Here is a 13,772-nt window from a genome sequence, read left to right as displayed (position 1 = left end):
TCTAATCTAGCATTTTTTTTCTTTTGCTAAACACACACACACACACACACACACACACACACAATTTATCCTGAAAGAACTTGGGGAAACTCTTTGTCTTCCCAATCAGTTCCTCCACTAATCAGTTAAGTAAAACATGCTACAAGTATCTTAAAAAATTTTCCAATCCTCTCTTCTCTCAGGAAAGGGGAAAAAACAAAACAAGCAAAACTAATTCATTTGTCTCAGCACTACTGCGGGACACAGCTAAAAGTTATAACAGTATGCCTTGCTGAATAGTGGGGCCATGCTGAATGCTAAGTTGCTTTAGTAGTGTCCAACTCTTTGCAACCCTATGGACTGTAGCCCACCAGGCTCCTCTACCCATGGGATTCTCCAGGCAAGAATACTGAAGTGGGATGCCATTTCTACTAGGCAGCATCTTAAAACTCTGGATGGAAACATTTATCTATTCACACCTTCAGATCTGATGAGGCCCAGCAGAGGGCTGTAGGAATTTACTGAAAGCTTTCCTTTTAACATCCTCTATTTAAACTAAGGATTTTATCTTCAAAATAGTCTCCTAAACAAAGTCTAGTCATCAAAGTTGCAACAAAGGCTAACATCAGCTCCCACATTTACATCAAGGTTACATTTATCTCTACTGCCAACATCAGCCTTCCTGGGGCTCTTGGAGTCAGTCCCCAGGCTATTGGCCATATGATAAGCTGGGGCATCTCAAGGGCATCTGTCACCACATTAGATAACCAGCCTCTGCAAAAAGAAGGGTCCAGCTAGCTCTTATCCTAGCCTGACAGAGCCAGGCTGTGATGTCACTCACACCAGAGCCAACCCCCTGGAATGAATGGCTCAGCAGTGTATTTCATATCTAACAATATAGCTTAAACAATGGTTCCTCCTGGAAGAAGTCCAAGCATACAGAAATATGTATTATTTCTTTCTGTAATCTACAACTGTAATAAGTAAAGGGCTTCTCTGGTGGCTCAGATGGTAAAGAATCTGCCAGCGATGCGGGAGGCCCAGGTTCAATCCCTGGTCAGGAAGATCCATGGAGAACGGAATGGCAACCCACTCCAGTATTCTTGCCTAGAGAATTCCACAGACAGAGAAGTCTGGCAGGCTACAATCAACCCACAGTGTCACAGAGAGTCGGACACGACTGGGTGACTAACACAACATGTAATAGGTAAAATGGGAAACTGGGAGAGTTTCAGGAACAAGGAATCTAAAGAGTCAAACTCTGCACCTACCATGCATCTGTAATTGTTTTCCCGGCTTCAGGCATGTGACTAAACAACCTCAACAGCAATGGAGAAAGAGCTCAAGGAGAAGAGAGTTATCAGTGTGCTGCCGGCTTCAGTACCTCAGCAAGGGGACAGATGAAAGACCCTGCATTCCTGGAAGGTTCATGGAAGAGTCCTTCTGATTCTTTTCTGTGTGTTGAGAAAATAGCAATGAAGGTGTCAGATTAGTTCCTACCTATACCATACACACAAAATCCCAGAGACTTAACATAAGTATCAGCTACTAGGTGTGTGTGTGTGTGTGTGTGTGTGTGTGTGTGTGTGTATGAGAGATATTTTTTAATCAATAGAAATGGATGGAACACCAACTCTCACCAAGAACTGCGCTGGGCACTGCAGACACAGCAATGAACCAGGCAGACATTACTTCCCTTCTAGAGACTGAGCATCCAAGACCTGACATTTCTTGAGATTTGCAAGGCAACTCATCTCCTAAGAGATGTGAGAAAATATATTTAAGTGCTGACCACAGCTTCCGTCCACCCACAACTGCCCTGGTATTTCCCTGGGCCCTTCCTTCATGTTCAAACTGAGCCAGGCTCATTGCTTTTGGGGAAGAACATGAAAGTAGAAAGCAGAGAAATAAGAACGTGTCTCCTTGCTTCTGAGTTTCAGAAGCCCTTAGGTTCCAAAGGCACTGATGGTAGATTTGTTGCTGGCCAAAACCTTGGCTCTCTTAGCCCACCGGAGCTGAATAAAAAATACAGAGACCAAGTATGGAGGAAATAGGGAGGTGGCTTTAATTCTCAGCCAGCAGAGAGGGAAAGACAATAGGTTCATGCCTCAAGAACAATGCTCCCTCTCCATGGGAGTCTAGGGGCTTAGTCAGGAGTCAGGGATGAGGAACAAAGGTGTTAGGATCTTGATTTCTTCCTCTTGCAGTGTTTCAAAGACAGTCAGAGTCTGGTGTCAGTAACCCAGTAATTGAGTCTGGCAGTTTGGTGGCTCTGATATGTAATTACAAAGGGAAGGATGTTGTAAGGGCAAAAACTAGATGCAGGATGTATTTAGCATAAAGTCAAAGGTAAAGTTGGTGAGAAATGTAGCTCCTGCAGAGTTAGGGGGAAGAAAAGCAAACTTAAACTATAGACATGCAGAGTTAGGACCAGTTAGGATTGTTCAGGCCTGCTCACTATTCTCTTTTATCTTCTTCACTGGACTTCCCTGGTGGCTCAGACAGTAAAGCATCTGCCTATAATGTGAGAGCCCTGGGCTTGATCCCTAGGTCGGGTAGAAACCCTGAAGAAGGAAATGGCACCCCACTCCAGTACTCTTGCCTGGAAAATCCCATGGACGGAGAAGCCTGGTAGGCTATAGTCCAGGGGGTCACAAAGAGTTGAACACGACTGAGTGACTTCACTTTCTCAGGAAAGGAAAAGAGAAAAATTCATTCCTCCATTCTCTTTTTTACTGCAACAGATTCAGTAAAAAAAAAAAAGTGATTTAAGAACAAGGCTTCCCAGGGTAGGCAAAGCATTTACGAAGGGTGAATTGGTGTGTCCCTAAAGCTGTAGTGGTTCTGCTCCTCGATCCTTGGACCTCGCTGGGATAGGAGGATGAGGGGTGGGGAGCAGAACCTCCCAGATGGCTTGAAGAACCCAAGAGCAGAAGGGATCAACACTTTATTTCCTAGGAAGACCCCAGGGGGACATTCAGACTTCAAGGAAGCAAGGGCTCTGCGGTGGGTAGAGATAGATGAGCCCGAGTGTCAGGCTCCGTTCTAGGTGCTTGACGTTTACAACTCACTTAATCCTCACAACCACCCTTTGAGGAAGTTACTACCGCTGCATCTTACTATTACCAGTAGTTACGTTCCAGAAAGTTTCCTCAAACCCTGAATTGGTGAATAGTAAACTCCTGCCCTAAGGGTTAAGTTCCTGTGAGCCTCAAGTCTTCGTTTTCATCAGTGAAACAACACAGAACCTTATTTTACATGTGTTTCTGTTTAAAGATATCTCATTGAATAGCCTGTGGCCAACGGCACTGTAACTCACACCGGAACAACATTTAGGACACATATTTTCTCCAGAAGTCACGTCACAACATTCTTGCACTTATGAACCCAAAGCAGTGCCTTCAGCACCACATTTGGAGCCACTTTAGATACTGAAATAACCAAGAAAAAAAAAAAAACAGAAAAGAAAAAAAAATGGCACTAAATATATCACAAAAAGGACATCTGTTTACAGTGTAAGAATCAAAACAAGAAGGCAGAGTGTCACCTTGCTCAACCACAGTTGGAAGCAAGCACACTGGGTGAGTCGCATTGGTTTTTTTCCTCCTCCACTCTGTAGATGCTTGCAAATGTTGGAGAATGAGCTGCAAGTATTGATTTTGGTGGTACCAGTAAGTTTTAGTAAGCAGATGACTTCACAATATAGAATCCCTGAATAATAAGGCTCAACTGAATTTCCACCTCTCTTTTAGAGACAAGGAAACCAGAGCATGGAGAGTTTGCAGCTCACATCTGTAGGCCTTGGAAGAGCAGGATGCCATGTGGGTGGTGGGGAGCTGAGAATCCTGGGGGTTCTGAAGGGGTCCTGTGGACAAGGATGAGCGAGAATGTGACTGTGACCAGTTCAGCCTCACAACTGGGAAACGCAGGACCAAGGACGGCCTAGTAAATGCCAGTGAGAACACATGATACTGAAACCCAGATCCTTGCTACCTGAAACTTTTGCACTCTAAGCTCCAAGTTTTTAGATGCAAGACTCAGGGAAAGGTGTAGGAGAGTATTCCAAAGGGACTGACACTAAGTTTTCACCATCCTGGGCCAATGGGGCTCAACACAGACACAATTAAACTACATTTGGGTTGGGGTGGTGGTTTAGTCGCTAAGTTGTGTCTGACTCTTTGGAAGCCCATGAACTGATGCCTGCCAGGCTCCTCTGTCCATGGGATTCTCCAGGCAAGAATACTGGAGTGGGTTGCCATTTCCTTCTCCAGGTGATCTTCCCAACCCAGGGATCAAACCCCGGTCTCCTGCATTGCAGGCAGATTCTTTACCAGCTGAGCTATGAGGGAAGCCCTTGGGTTGGGGATTCACTTCCATTTCAGACATAAAGATTGATTCAATATCTTCCACTAGCTGTATTCCCAGGTGGCGCTAGTGGTAAAGAACATGCCTGCCAAAACCGGAGACGTAAGAGACCCAGGTTCGATCTGTGGGTTGGGAAGATGCCCTGGAGAAGTGCATGGCAACCCTCTCCAGTATTCTTGCCTGGAAAACCCTATGGACAGAGGAGCCTGGTGCGCTATGGTCCATAGGGCTGAAAAGAGTTGGACATGACTGAAGCGACTTAGTACATACATCCAGCTGTGTGACCTTGAGTTAGTCACTTACCTCTCAGCAACACAGCTTCCTCACAGGTAAAAGGAGGATGTTAAAATAGAATATTTGTCTCATCAATATTTCTTCAGCATATTTCCAGGACTATTCTAAGCACTAGTGATTTTGGAACAAACAGGAAATATTCCTGTCTTCAGATAGCTTATATGTTGGCTCTAGAGGCAGATAATAAACAACAAACAAATGAATAAATAATATATTATCAAGTAATCATGAATCGCTGAGGAGGGGCTATGTGACCAGAGATTGTAACAAAGAGAGGAAGCAAACCAAGCCAGCCAGTTGGTATCTGGGGAAAGAGATTTCTGGTAGACAATTCCCTCATGGCTCAGATGGTGAAGAATTAACCTGCAATGCAGGAGACCCAGGTTCCATCCCTGGGTTATGAAGATCCCCTGGAGAAGGGAATGGCAGCCCACTCCAGTATTCTTGCCTGGAGAATTCCATTGACAGAGGAACCTGGCGGGCTACAGTCCATGAGGTTGCAAAGAGTCAGACACAGATGAGTGATTAAGCACATACACAGTATTGAGTAAATGAAAAAATATCCTCAGGGGCTCCTATCTCTAACCTGCCTTTGAGATTCCTCGAGAGGTAGGTGCTGAATTGGGATAAGAAATGGCAGTTTGTAGACCTTATCTGTTTCGCCCGAAGTTATCCATGTCATCCTCAAAGCTGAAATTCCTGTACCCTGGTTTCTGCTCTGGCCACATCCTTTCCTGCCTGAGTGAGGAGACATGAAAGTTCACTAGGGGCAGAAACTTCAAAGGAAACTCAGCTAATGAAAGAAATCCACTCATGCAGCAATGAAGCCTGAAGGAGGAGTTAAAATCGACTCTACCATGAAACACAGCCTTTTTCCACTTGTATACATTTGGTCAAAGGGACTCATATCTAAACTTCATTTTTAGAACTCTTTTTTTAGCTCTTAATTATTTCTATTCTGAGTATTTGTTTCAAAAGCATTTTTTATGCAAACTTTGAAGTATTAAAGAAACCAAACAGTCAAAAGAAGCTAAGCCTAACACATTACCCATTCTTCTTCCAGAGATGCACTTGGGGCAAGTTCCTTACAAGTCATTACAAACAAACGCAAGTTTTGCAAGCCTGGTGGGAATGGAGAACATATAGTAAATATATACATTTGGTGCTGAATCCTATTAAAGGGTTCCTTTCTCAGGAACCATTGCTTGAGACCATTTGCCAGAATGGTGGCAGTGGTTGGTGATTCAGTTGCTAAGCTGCATCCACTTCTTGCAACCCCATGGACTGTAGCCTGCCAGGCTCTTTTGTCCATGGGATTCTCCAGGCAAGAACACTAGAGTTGGTTGCCATTGCCCTCTCCAGGGAATCTTCCCAACCCAGGGATCAAACCCAGGTCTCCGGCATTGCAGGTAGATTCTTTATCGACTGAGCTATGAGGGAAGCCCCAATATATTGCCAGGATATTAGTAACTAACATGGTGGACAGATTCACAACCCTGAGAAGAAACAGAAGTTCAGAAACACTAGGGACTGGGCAGGAGGAGGAGCCAGGATTTGAACTGGCACAAACTTTACTGACCATCAGCCCTCATCCCAGCCTCCTTGGGTGGAATGGAGACTGCTGTTCAGGAGAGCAAGGCCTCGGGTTAATTTACTAATAGCAACAGATCCTCAGTTACAAGCATTTTGACTCGAGGGAGGAATTTCCTTTCTTTCCGGTGAGTGAGGGTTCCACAGCCCCAGAGGTAAAGGCATGAGGTGAAAGGATGAGGCTGTGCTGTGCTTAGTCACTCAGTTGTGTCTGACTCTTTGCGACCCCAGGTGCTGGAGCCAGCCAGGCTCCTCTGTCCATGGGGATTCTCTAGGCAAGAATACTAGAGTGGGTTGCCATGCTCTCTGCCAGGGGATCTTCCCAACAAAGGGATCGAACCCAAGTATTCCCCATTGCAGGCGTATTCTTTACTGTCTAAGCTACCAGGGAAGCCCAAGAATACTGAAGTGGGTAGCCTATGCCTTCTCCAGGGGATCTTCCTGATCCAGGAAGTGAATCAGGGTCTCTTGCATTGCAGGCAGATTCTTTACCAACTGAGCTACCAGGGAATCCAGAAGGGATGAGATGGATCCACTAAACCCAGCATGGCTATCACATACACCAGGGGTGGAGGGCAGGTAGAGTTATCTTTAAACATAAGACAGAAAAAGTTAGAGGACTAAAATTCCCAGAAGCCAGTAGGGTCTTTTCTTTAAAAAAAAAAAAAAAAATTCAGAAACATGCTGGAGAACATTTTGGCAGTGAACACTTTGACACTTATTTGAAAAACATTTGGAATTGCTGGGCCTAGATTTAAATATAACACTTTCCCCTTTGGGCCTCCTCCCTCCCCTGGAGTGTGCAATATGCATCTGCATGATCAGTTCAGTTCAGTTCAGTTGCTCAGTCATGTCCGACCGAGGCAAAGGTAAAGACTCTCAGACTACAAGTTAGAGAACCTCTAGCCCAGAAGATTTCCAAGTACTCTGAACCCAGAGGGTTCTTTCAGTTCAGTTCAGTTCAGTTCAGTTGCTCAGTCAGGTCCGACTCTTTGCGACCCCATGAATTGCAGCACACCAGGCCTCCCTGTCCATCACCAACTCCTGGAGTTCACCCAAACTCATGTCCATTGAGTCGGTGATGCCATCCAGCCATCTCGTCCTTTGTCGCCCCCTTCTCCTCCTGCCCCCAATCCCTCCCAGCATCAGAGTCTTTTCCAATGAGTCAACTCTTTGCATGAGGTGGCCAAAGTACTGGAGTTTCAGCTTTAGCATCATTTCTTCCAAAGAAGTCCCAGGGCTGATCTCCTTTAGAATGGACTGGTTGGATCTCCTTGCAGTCCAAGGGACTCTCAAGAGTCTTCTCCAACACCACAGTTCAAAAGCATCAATTCTTCAGCGCTCAGCTTTCTTCACAGTCCAACTCTCACATCCATACATGACCACAGGAAATACCATGGCTTTGACTAGACGGACCTTTGTTGGCAAAGTAATGTCTCTGCTTTTGAATATGCTATCTAGGTTGGTCATAACTTTCCTTCCAAGGAGTAAACGTCTTTTAATTTCATGGCTGCATTCACCATCTGCAGTGATTTTGGAGCCCAGAAAAATAAAGTCTGACACTGTTTCCACTGTTTTCCCGTCTATTTCCCATTAATATATTAATCAGACCACAGTCATAGAAGTCACAGGAATACTTCCTTGACAGCAGCAACTTTCTCCTGGCACCAGCAAGGGAACTCCTTAGCAGATAACAGTCCTTTCTCAATCCTTTAAGCGGTCACAATGACCCACTACTCGCCTTGTATGTACAGACCCGGACTACATAAACTGTCAGTACGTCATTAGATGTACAACACTTTGTCTCATATTTCACTGTGCTTTGACCTCTGATGGGAGGAATAGTTCTGAGAGCTCTCTGAGAGACTGTTTCCCAATTTATAATCTTTAGGTTGACTTGAATAAAATTCTCTATTTCTTTCTTAAATTGACTATTGATTAATTCATTAATTTTTTTGTCAACAGGAGCCACTGCGGGTCATTGAACATGAAAGTGTCCCAGTCAAAGCTGTCTTTTAGGAATGTGGCTCTAGAAGCTGTGTGTTAGCACTATTGGAATAGGAAAAAATTAGAGACTGGAAAATCAGTTAAAGGGTAAGTACGAAAGCTCAGACAAGATACAGTGAAAGCCTGAAATGAGGTCACATGAAAATTACACATGAATTATATGCTTGCTGAAACCACAATACACTAATATCAAAAGAAAACCTCAAGACATTTTATCAAACTCAACAGAAATACTACCACATATTAACCCTGGAAAAGTTCCCAAAGTACAGAGCTCAGTCTTTTAATATCAGAGGCAGCAAAGCAAAGGTTGTTAGGCCAAGACTAACACTGATATAAGCTGGGAAGGAGTGACCACATTTCCCAAAGTACTTAGAGCAACAAAACTCTCAACGTGTCAGGTTCAAAAGCCAAAAAGCCTCCCGCAATATCATAATTAATTTCAGCAGATTATTACATAGCAGTAGGAATTGTGGGATTTAAGTTAGGAGAATGCAGTTTGAATCTCTATTCTGGGACCTTCCAGCTGGTAGACAAAGTGTTCAGGGGTCCCAGACAGATGGCCTGGACTCCTGCTCCTCCAGGCCACTCTCTGCCGGGCAGCCCCATTCTTCCCAGTGTTCACCATTCAAATATCTGCACAAACAACAAATTGTTGACCGAACGGCTTCTGTGGGCAGGCCTGCTTTTGGCTGTGCAGATATAATCTGAACAAAATTCAAGATTCTGTTTCTCATGGGACATACCTGACCATGGGAGGAGACAAAACATAAAATAAAAATACCTTGGCTGGGCCTTGGAGAAAATGAAATAAAGTCCTCACATCTAGACCTAACAATGTTCCCAGGACAGGATCATGCTGTTGTCCTGTGGATGACACCCCAATTCTAGAACAGTCCCAACTGGAAGGACAGCAAGGAGATCAAACCAGTCAGTCCTAAAGGAAATCAGTCCTGAATGTTCATTGCAAGGACTGATGCCAATACTTTGGCCATCTGATGTGAAGAGCAGTCTCATTGGAAAAGACCCTGATGCTAGGAAAGACTGAGGGCAGGAGGAGAAGGGGATGACAGAGGATGAGACGGCTGGATGGCATCACCGACGCGATGGACATGAGTTTCAGCAAGCTCCAAGAAATAGTGAAGGACAGGGAAGCCTGACATGCTGTAGCCCAAGAGGTTGAAAAGAGTGGGACATGACTGAGTGACTGAACAACAAATGGAGCTCTAGAAATGCATGTTGAACATTAGTAGCATTGCTCTACATGAAGGGCCCAACAGCTACAAAAGGCCAGCAATGGCCCCAAGAAGTGTCCTCTTGGCATGGCATTTTCCAAAACAGGAGGTTGAGGATTTGCCAACTGTTTATATAACTAGGACATCTCTAGGACTTTCCTGGTGGCCCAATGGCTAAGACTTTGAGCTCCCAATGCAGGAGGCCTGGAGTTCGATCCAGTCAGGAAACTAGATCCCACATGGGGCAACTAAAGGCCCTGATTGTTGCAACTAAGACCCAGTGCAGCCAAATAAGTAAATAAATTTAAAAAAAGGAAGAAGTCCCTAAGACTTGGGGCTTTGTATTTGCTTGGTTTGTTCCTATTTCTGTTTTTAAATGTGGTTCATGTGATTCCTGGGACACTTGCCACAGAATCATCTGGGAAAGTCATTAAAAACGCAAATTTCTGGGCCCCACCCCGAACCTGCTGAATTAAAATAACAGGAAGAGGGGCCCAAGAAGCTGCAAGCTTCTAAATAATGTTGATGATACACATTACTGACTAAAGAACAAAACAAAATATGAAGTTTACAAGGCTTCTTTTCATTTCATTGTAAATGTCTCCACACATGGCTCTTCAGAGAGCTCTCCTACAAACTTCCTTTGCAGAAACTCCAAAGCCTGGTCACAAGAGGAATGCCCTGGAAGACAGAGGCCGCGTGATGGGAGCGATGCATCAACAGATCCATTCATTCAAAAAATCTGAGTGCTGAGACACTGGATGGCTTCAGTGGAAGGGCTTCCCTGCCCGGAGACCTGAAGGATAGACTTTCTGGATATTCCCTACCTGTGAAGAGGGCATGGTAGTGGAGGCCCCTCTCCTTATCTCGATGAGTGCAGACATCAAACAAGTAGGCTTTGATGGGCCCATCAATGAAGTCAGCAGCAAAATCAAAGAGAACCACACCTATCATGGTGATACTTATGGCCCAAATCGGCTTCCTCCTTGGGTCAGCAATCAAAGCTAAAAGAGAAACAACCGTTGGTCTCCTAAATCCCGGTTTAGAACAATCCACATTTTTATTTCCACACAAACTTCCTGTCATCATATTACCTCCCTACTCTTTCGTTGTGTTTGCTCTTCCAAATAAAATACAGCTTCATTATTTTTTCAAGTTTTGAAAGTCATGCAGTGAATGTCCAGAAAAGACAGCTCTCTGGAGACAGAACGTAGATTGAGCAGTTACCTAGGACTGTGGGGGAGAAGGAAATGGGGAGTGTCTGCTAATGGCTACCAGGTTTCTGTAGAGGGGAGATGAAACTGTTGTGTAATTAGATAGCGGTGGTGGTTATACAACTTTGAGAATATACTGAAAAGCACTGAGCTGTTCACTTTTAGATGGTGACTTTTATGGTATGTGAATCATCTCTCTTTTAAATAAACCGGTTTAAAAAATTATATGTACTGACTGTAAACCACTCCAACCATGTAGGAAAGCTGGGGAAAATACTTCAAGATCCCAGGCCCAAGAGATGGTCATCCTTCAGACATCCCTTTATGCACAAAAATAGAGAGAGGTGTGCATCTGTGTCCTCATGCAGTGCTTCTCAGACTTTAGCTCCTTAACCATTACCGGGATGACTTGTTAAAACCGATTGTTGGGCCTCACCTACCATGAGTCTCCTATGATTCCTCAATAGGCGGAAGGTAGGGCCTGGGAATTTTCATCTCTATCAGCCTCCAGTGAGGCTGATGCCACAGGCTGGAGGGCTTGGCTTGGAGGAGCACTGAGTAATGGGAGCAGGTTGTAAGTGAGCATCTTTAACCAACTCTCTTCGTACCTTTGCCTTTTGGTGGATGAAGAGCAATGTCACAATTTTAACACCTAAATGATATTCATCCTATGACCATACCACTGTTCATTCACCCCCTCATAACTATTTCTCATGCTTTCAGTTTATTTTTTAAACTTAAGAAAATGTGTAATATATGCACCTGATTTTAAAAATTCACTACAAAAATAAGTGAACGACAAGCTTAACTTCCCCCTCTCACCCCCAGGCCTTTAGCACCCTTCCTTAGAGGCAAAATTTCTTTTCAGGTATTTTTTTTTAATAAATTCTTCCAGAAATATACTACATTTATAGATTCATGCCCACTTTTAAATACATAGAGATGATAACTGATTATCATGGCTCATTATCATCCATTCTGCTACCCTGAGAGTTAATGGTCAGAAAATGTGTGCTATTTTTAAGTTTAACAATTCTTTCTTTCAATGTGATATATACTACCACCAATTACTGATTAATCAGCGGCTGTTTAATGGCTAGAAAAAGTGCTCACCATCAGGTCTATGTCCATGATTTGCAATGAAAAAATGTCCCCTTGAGCTGCCAGGCTGATGCCCTGTACCTGTTACAAGACTCCATATAAAGCTGTGAACATCATTAACTCTTCTTTGGACACATTTATTGGAAAAATTTATGGAGCCATTAGGCAGCTGGTTAATTTGAGAAAGTCCTAAATAAGGTATGGTGGGCACACACACAAAACCCCATAATTGATAAACGTAACAATACATAATATAATAAAATAGGTAAAAATATAATCCCATTTTTAAGTTCTCACAACAATTAAAAAATAATGTATCCTGAAGTTTCTAAAAGTAAAGGTGCCTAACTACAGAATCTGGGTCACTCAAAGGTGGAAATTCAATGTAACTTAGGGAATCAGTTTTAACCATTTTTTGACTGTCACAGAAAGAACTTTGCATTCTCCTTGTCCTGAGTTGCATAACAGGACCTTCTCCCACCCAGCCTACCTAGCCTACCAGGTGCAGTCCACTGACCTGATATGATCGCATCCCCGTTGAGGTACATGGCCATGCCCAGGAGCATCATGAGGCCCAGCGAGAGGATGTAGGGTCTCCGTCGGCCCCACCGGGCCCGGCAGTGGTCGCTGGCCGATCCCACCACGGGCTGCAGCAGGAACCCCAAGATGGGACTCAGGAGCCACACCATGCTGTACAGGCTCTTGGGCAGGCCCACGCTGAGCAGCACTGGAGTCACGTAGGCCGCCTCCACCGCATAGCAGAACTCCCGGCCGAACATGGCCATGCTGTGCATAACCAGGCTCCCCGTGGGTCTTTTGGGCAGCTCCGCAGAGCCGAAGAGGCCCTCCTCATCAAGGGATTTATAGGTGCGTAGGGGAGACTGCCCGCTCTTGTCGCCCATGGCCACTGGGCGGGGAACCTGCCTGCAAGCCCACCACCTTCTCCGTGGCCCTGGGGTTCGCGCTCCCAGGTGGATTTGACATGGAGCCTGGCTGCACGGCCCGCAGAGACGGTCAGGCTGGGGGCGGGGCTCAAATTCTTTCATGCCTCTAAGATCACAAGTTATGATGAGAAGGAAGGGGGAGGGGCCAGGAAAGCATGATGGAGATTAGCCAGCTGGGAGCCCTCTGGCTCCTTTGAATGTGTTTCTAAAGGAATCTTCCTTTGTACTGTTCTCTCTCTGATTCTGCCTCTTTCTCTCTCTCACACACACACATTTACACACAATCACACATAGCTTTGGGACAATAAAGCCCTATAATGTAGATGTTAAGTATGAAGGGGGTCAATGTTTTTTCTAAACTTTTTCTGGATATAATATTCTGTCCTTCCTTGAACACAAGTTTTCTACATACACACACATCGAGTCAATTAACTAGACTTAAAATAGTGAGAGGCTGCCCCTTCTAAATTACTAACTCTCCCACAGCACTGCAATATTTTTCTTCCATACTTGACATAGTTCTGTTTATTCTCCTGCTTTTTTCGTTTTTTTAATTCATTTTTTTTATTGAAGGATAATTGCTTTACAGAATTTTGTTGTTTTCTGTCAAACCTCAACATGAATCAGCCATGCTGCTGCTGCTGCTGCTGCTGCTAAGTTGCTTCAGTCGTGTCCAACTCTGTGCGACCCCGTAGACGGCAGCCCACCAGGCTCCCCCGTCCCTGGGATTCTCCAGGCAAGAACACTGGAGTGGGTTGCCATTTCCTTCTCCAATGGATGAAAGTGAAAAATGAAAGTGAAGTTGCTCAGTCGTGTCCTACTCTTAGGGACTCCATGGACTGCAGCCTACCAGGCTCCTGTGTCCATGGGATTTTCCAGGCGAGAATACTGGAGTGTGTTGCCATTGCCTTCTCCGTGAATCAGCCATAAGTATACATATATCCCCTCCGTTTTGAACCTCCCTCCCACCTTCCTCCCTATCCCACCCCTCTAGGTTGATACAGAGCACCTGTTTGAGTTTCCTGAGCCATACGGCAAATTCC

General features: G+C 44.7%; 1 protein-coding gene across 1 annotated transcript in view; it reads right to left on the bottom strand.

Annotated features, from left to right (window-relative positions):
- The window catches only part of SLC45A2 (solute carrier family 45 member 2), a 36,053-nt gene extending 22,653 nt beyond the window's left edge, over positions 1–13,400 (bottom strand). The window contains exons 1-2 of the mRNA XM_070357842.1: positions 12,303–13,400; positions 10,298–10,474 (exon numbers count right to left, since the gene is read on the bottom strand). Coding sequence (XP_070213943.1) covers positions 10,298–10,474; positions 12,303–12,831 — 706 coding nt within the window. The 5' untranslated portion in view covers positions 12,832–13,400. The remainder of the gene's footprint in view (positions 1–10,297; positions 10,475–12,302) is intronic.
- Positions 13,401–13,772: the final 372 nt, after the last annotated feature.

The sequence above is a fragment of the Bos mutus genome, chromosome 20, assembly GCF_027580195.1.
Source record: "Bos mutus isolate GX-2022 chromosome 20, NWIPB_WYAK_1.1, whole genome shotgun sequence".
In the NCBI taxonomy this organism is placed as follows: Eukaryota; Metazoa; Chordata; class Mammalia; order Artiodactyla; family Bovidae; genus Bos; species Bos mutus.
This window is presented reverse-complemented; position numbering and strand designations above follow the sequence as displayed.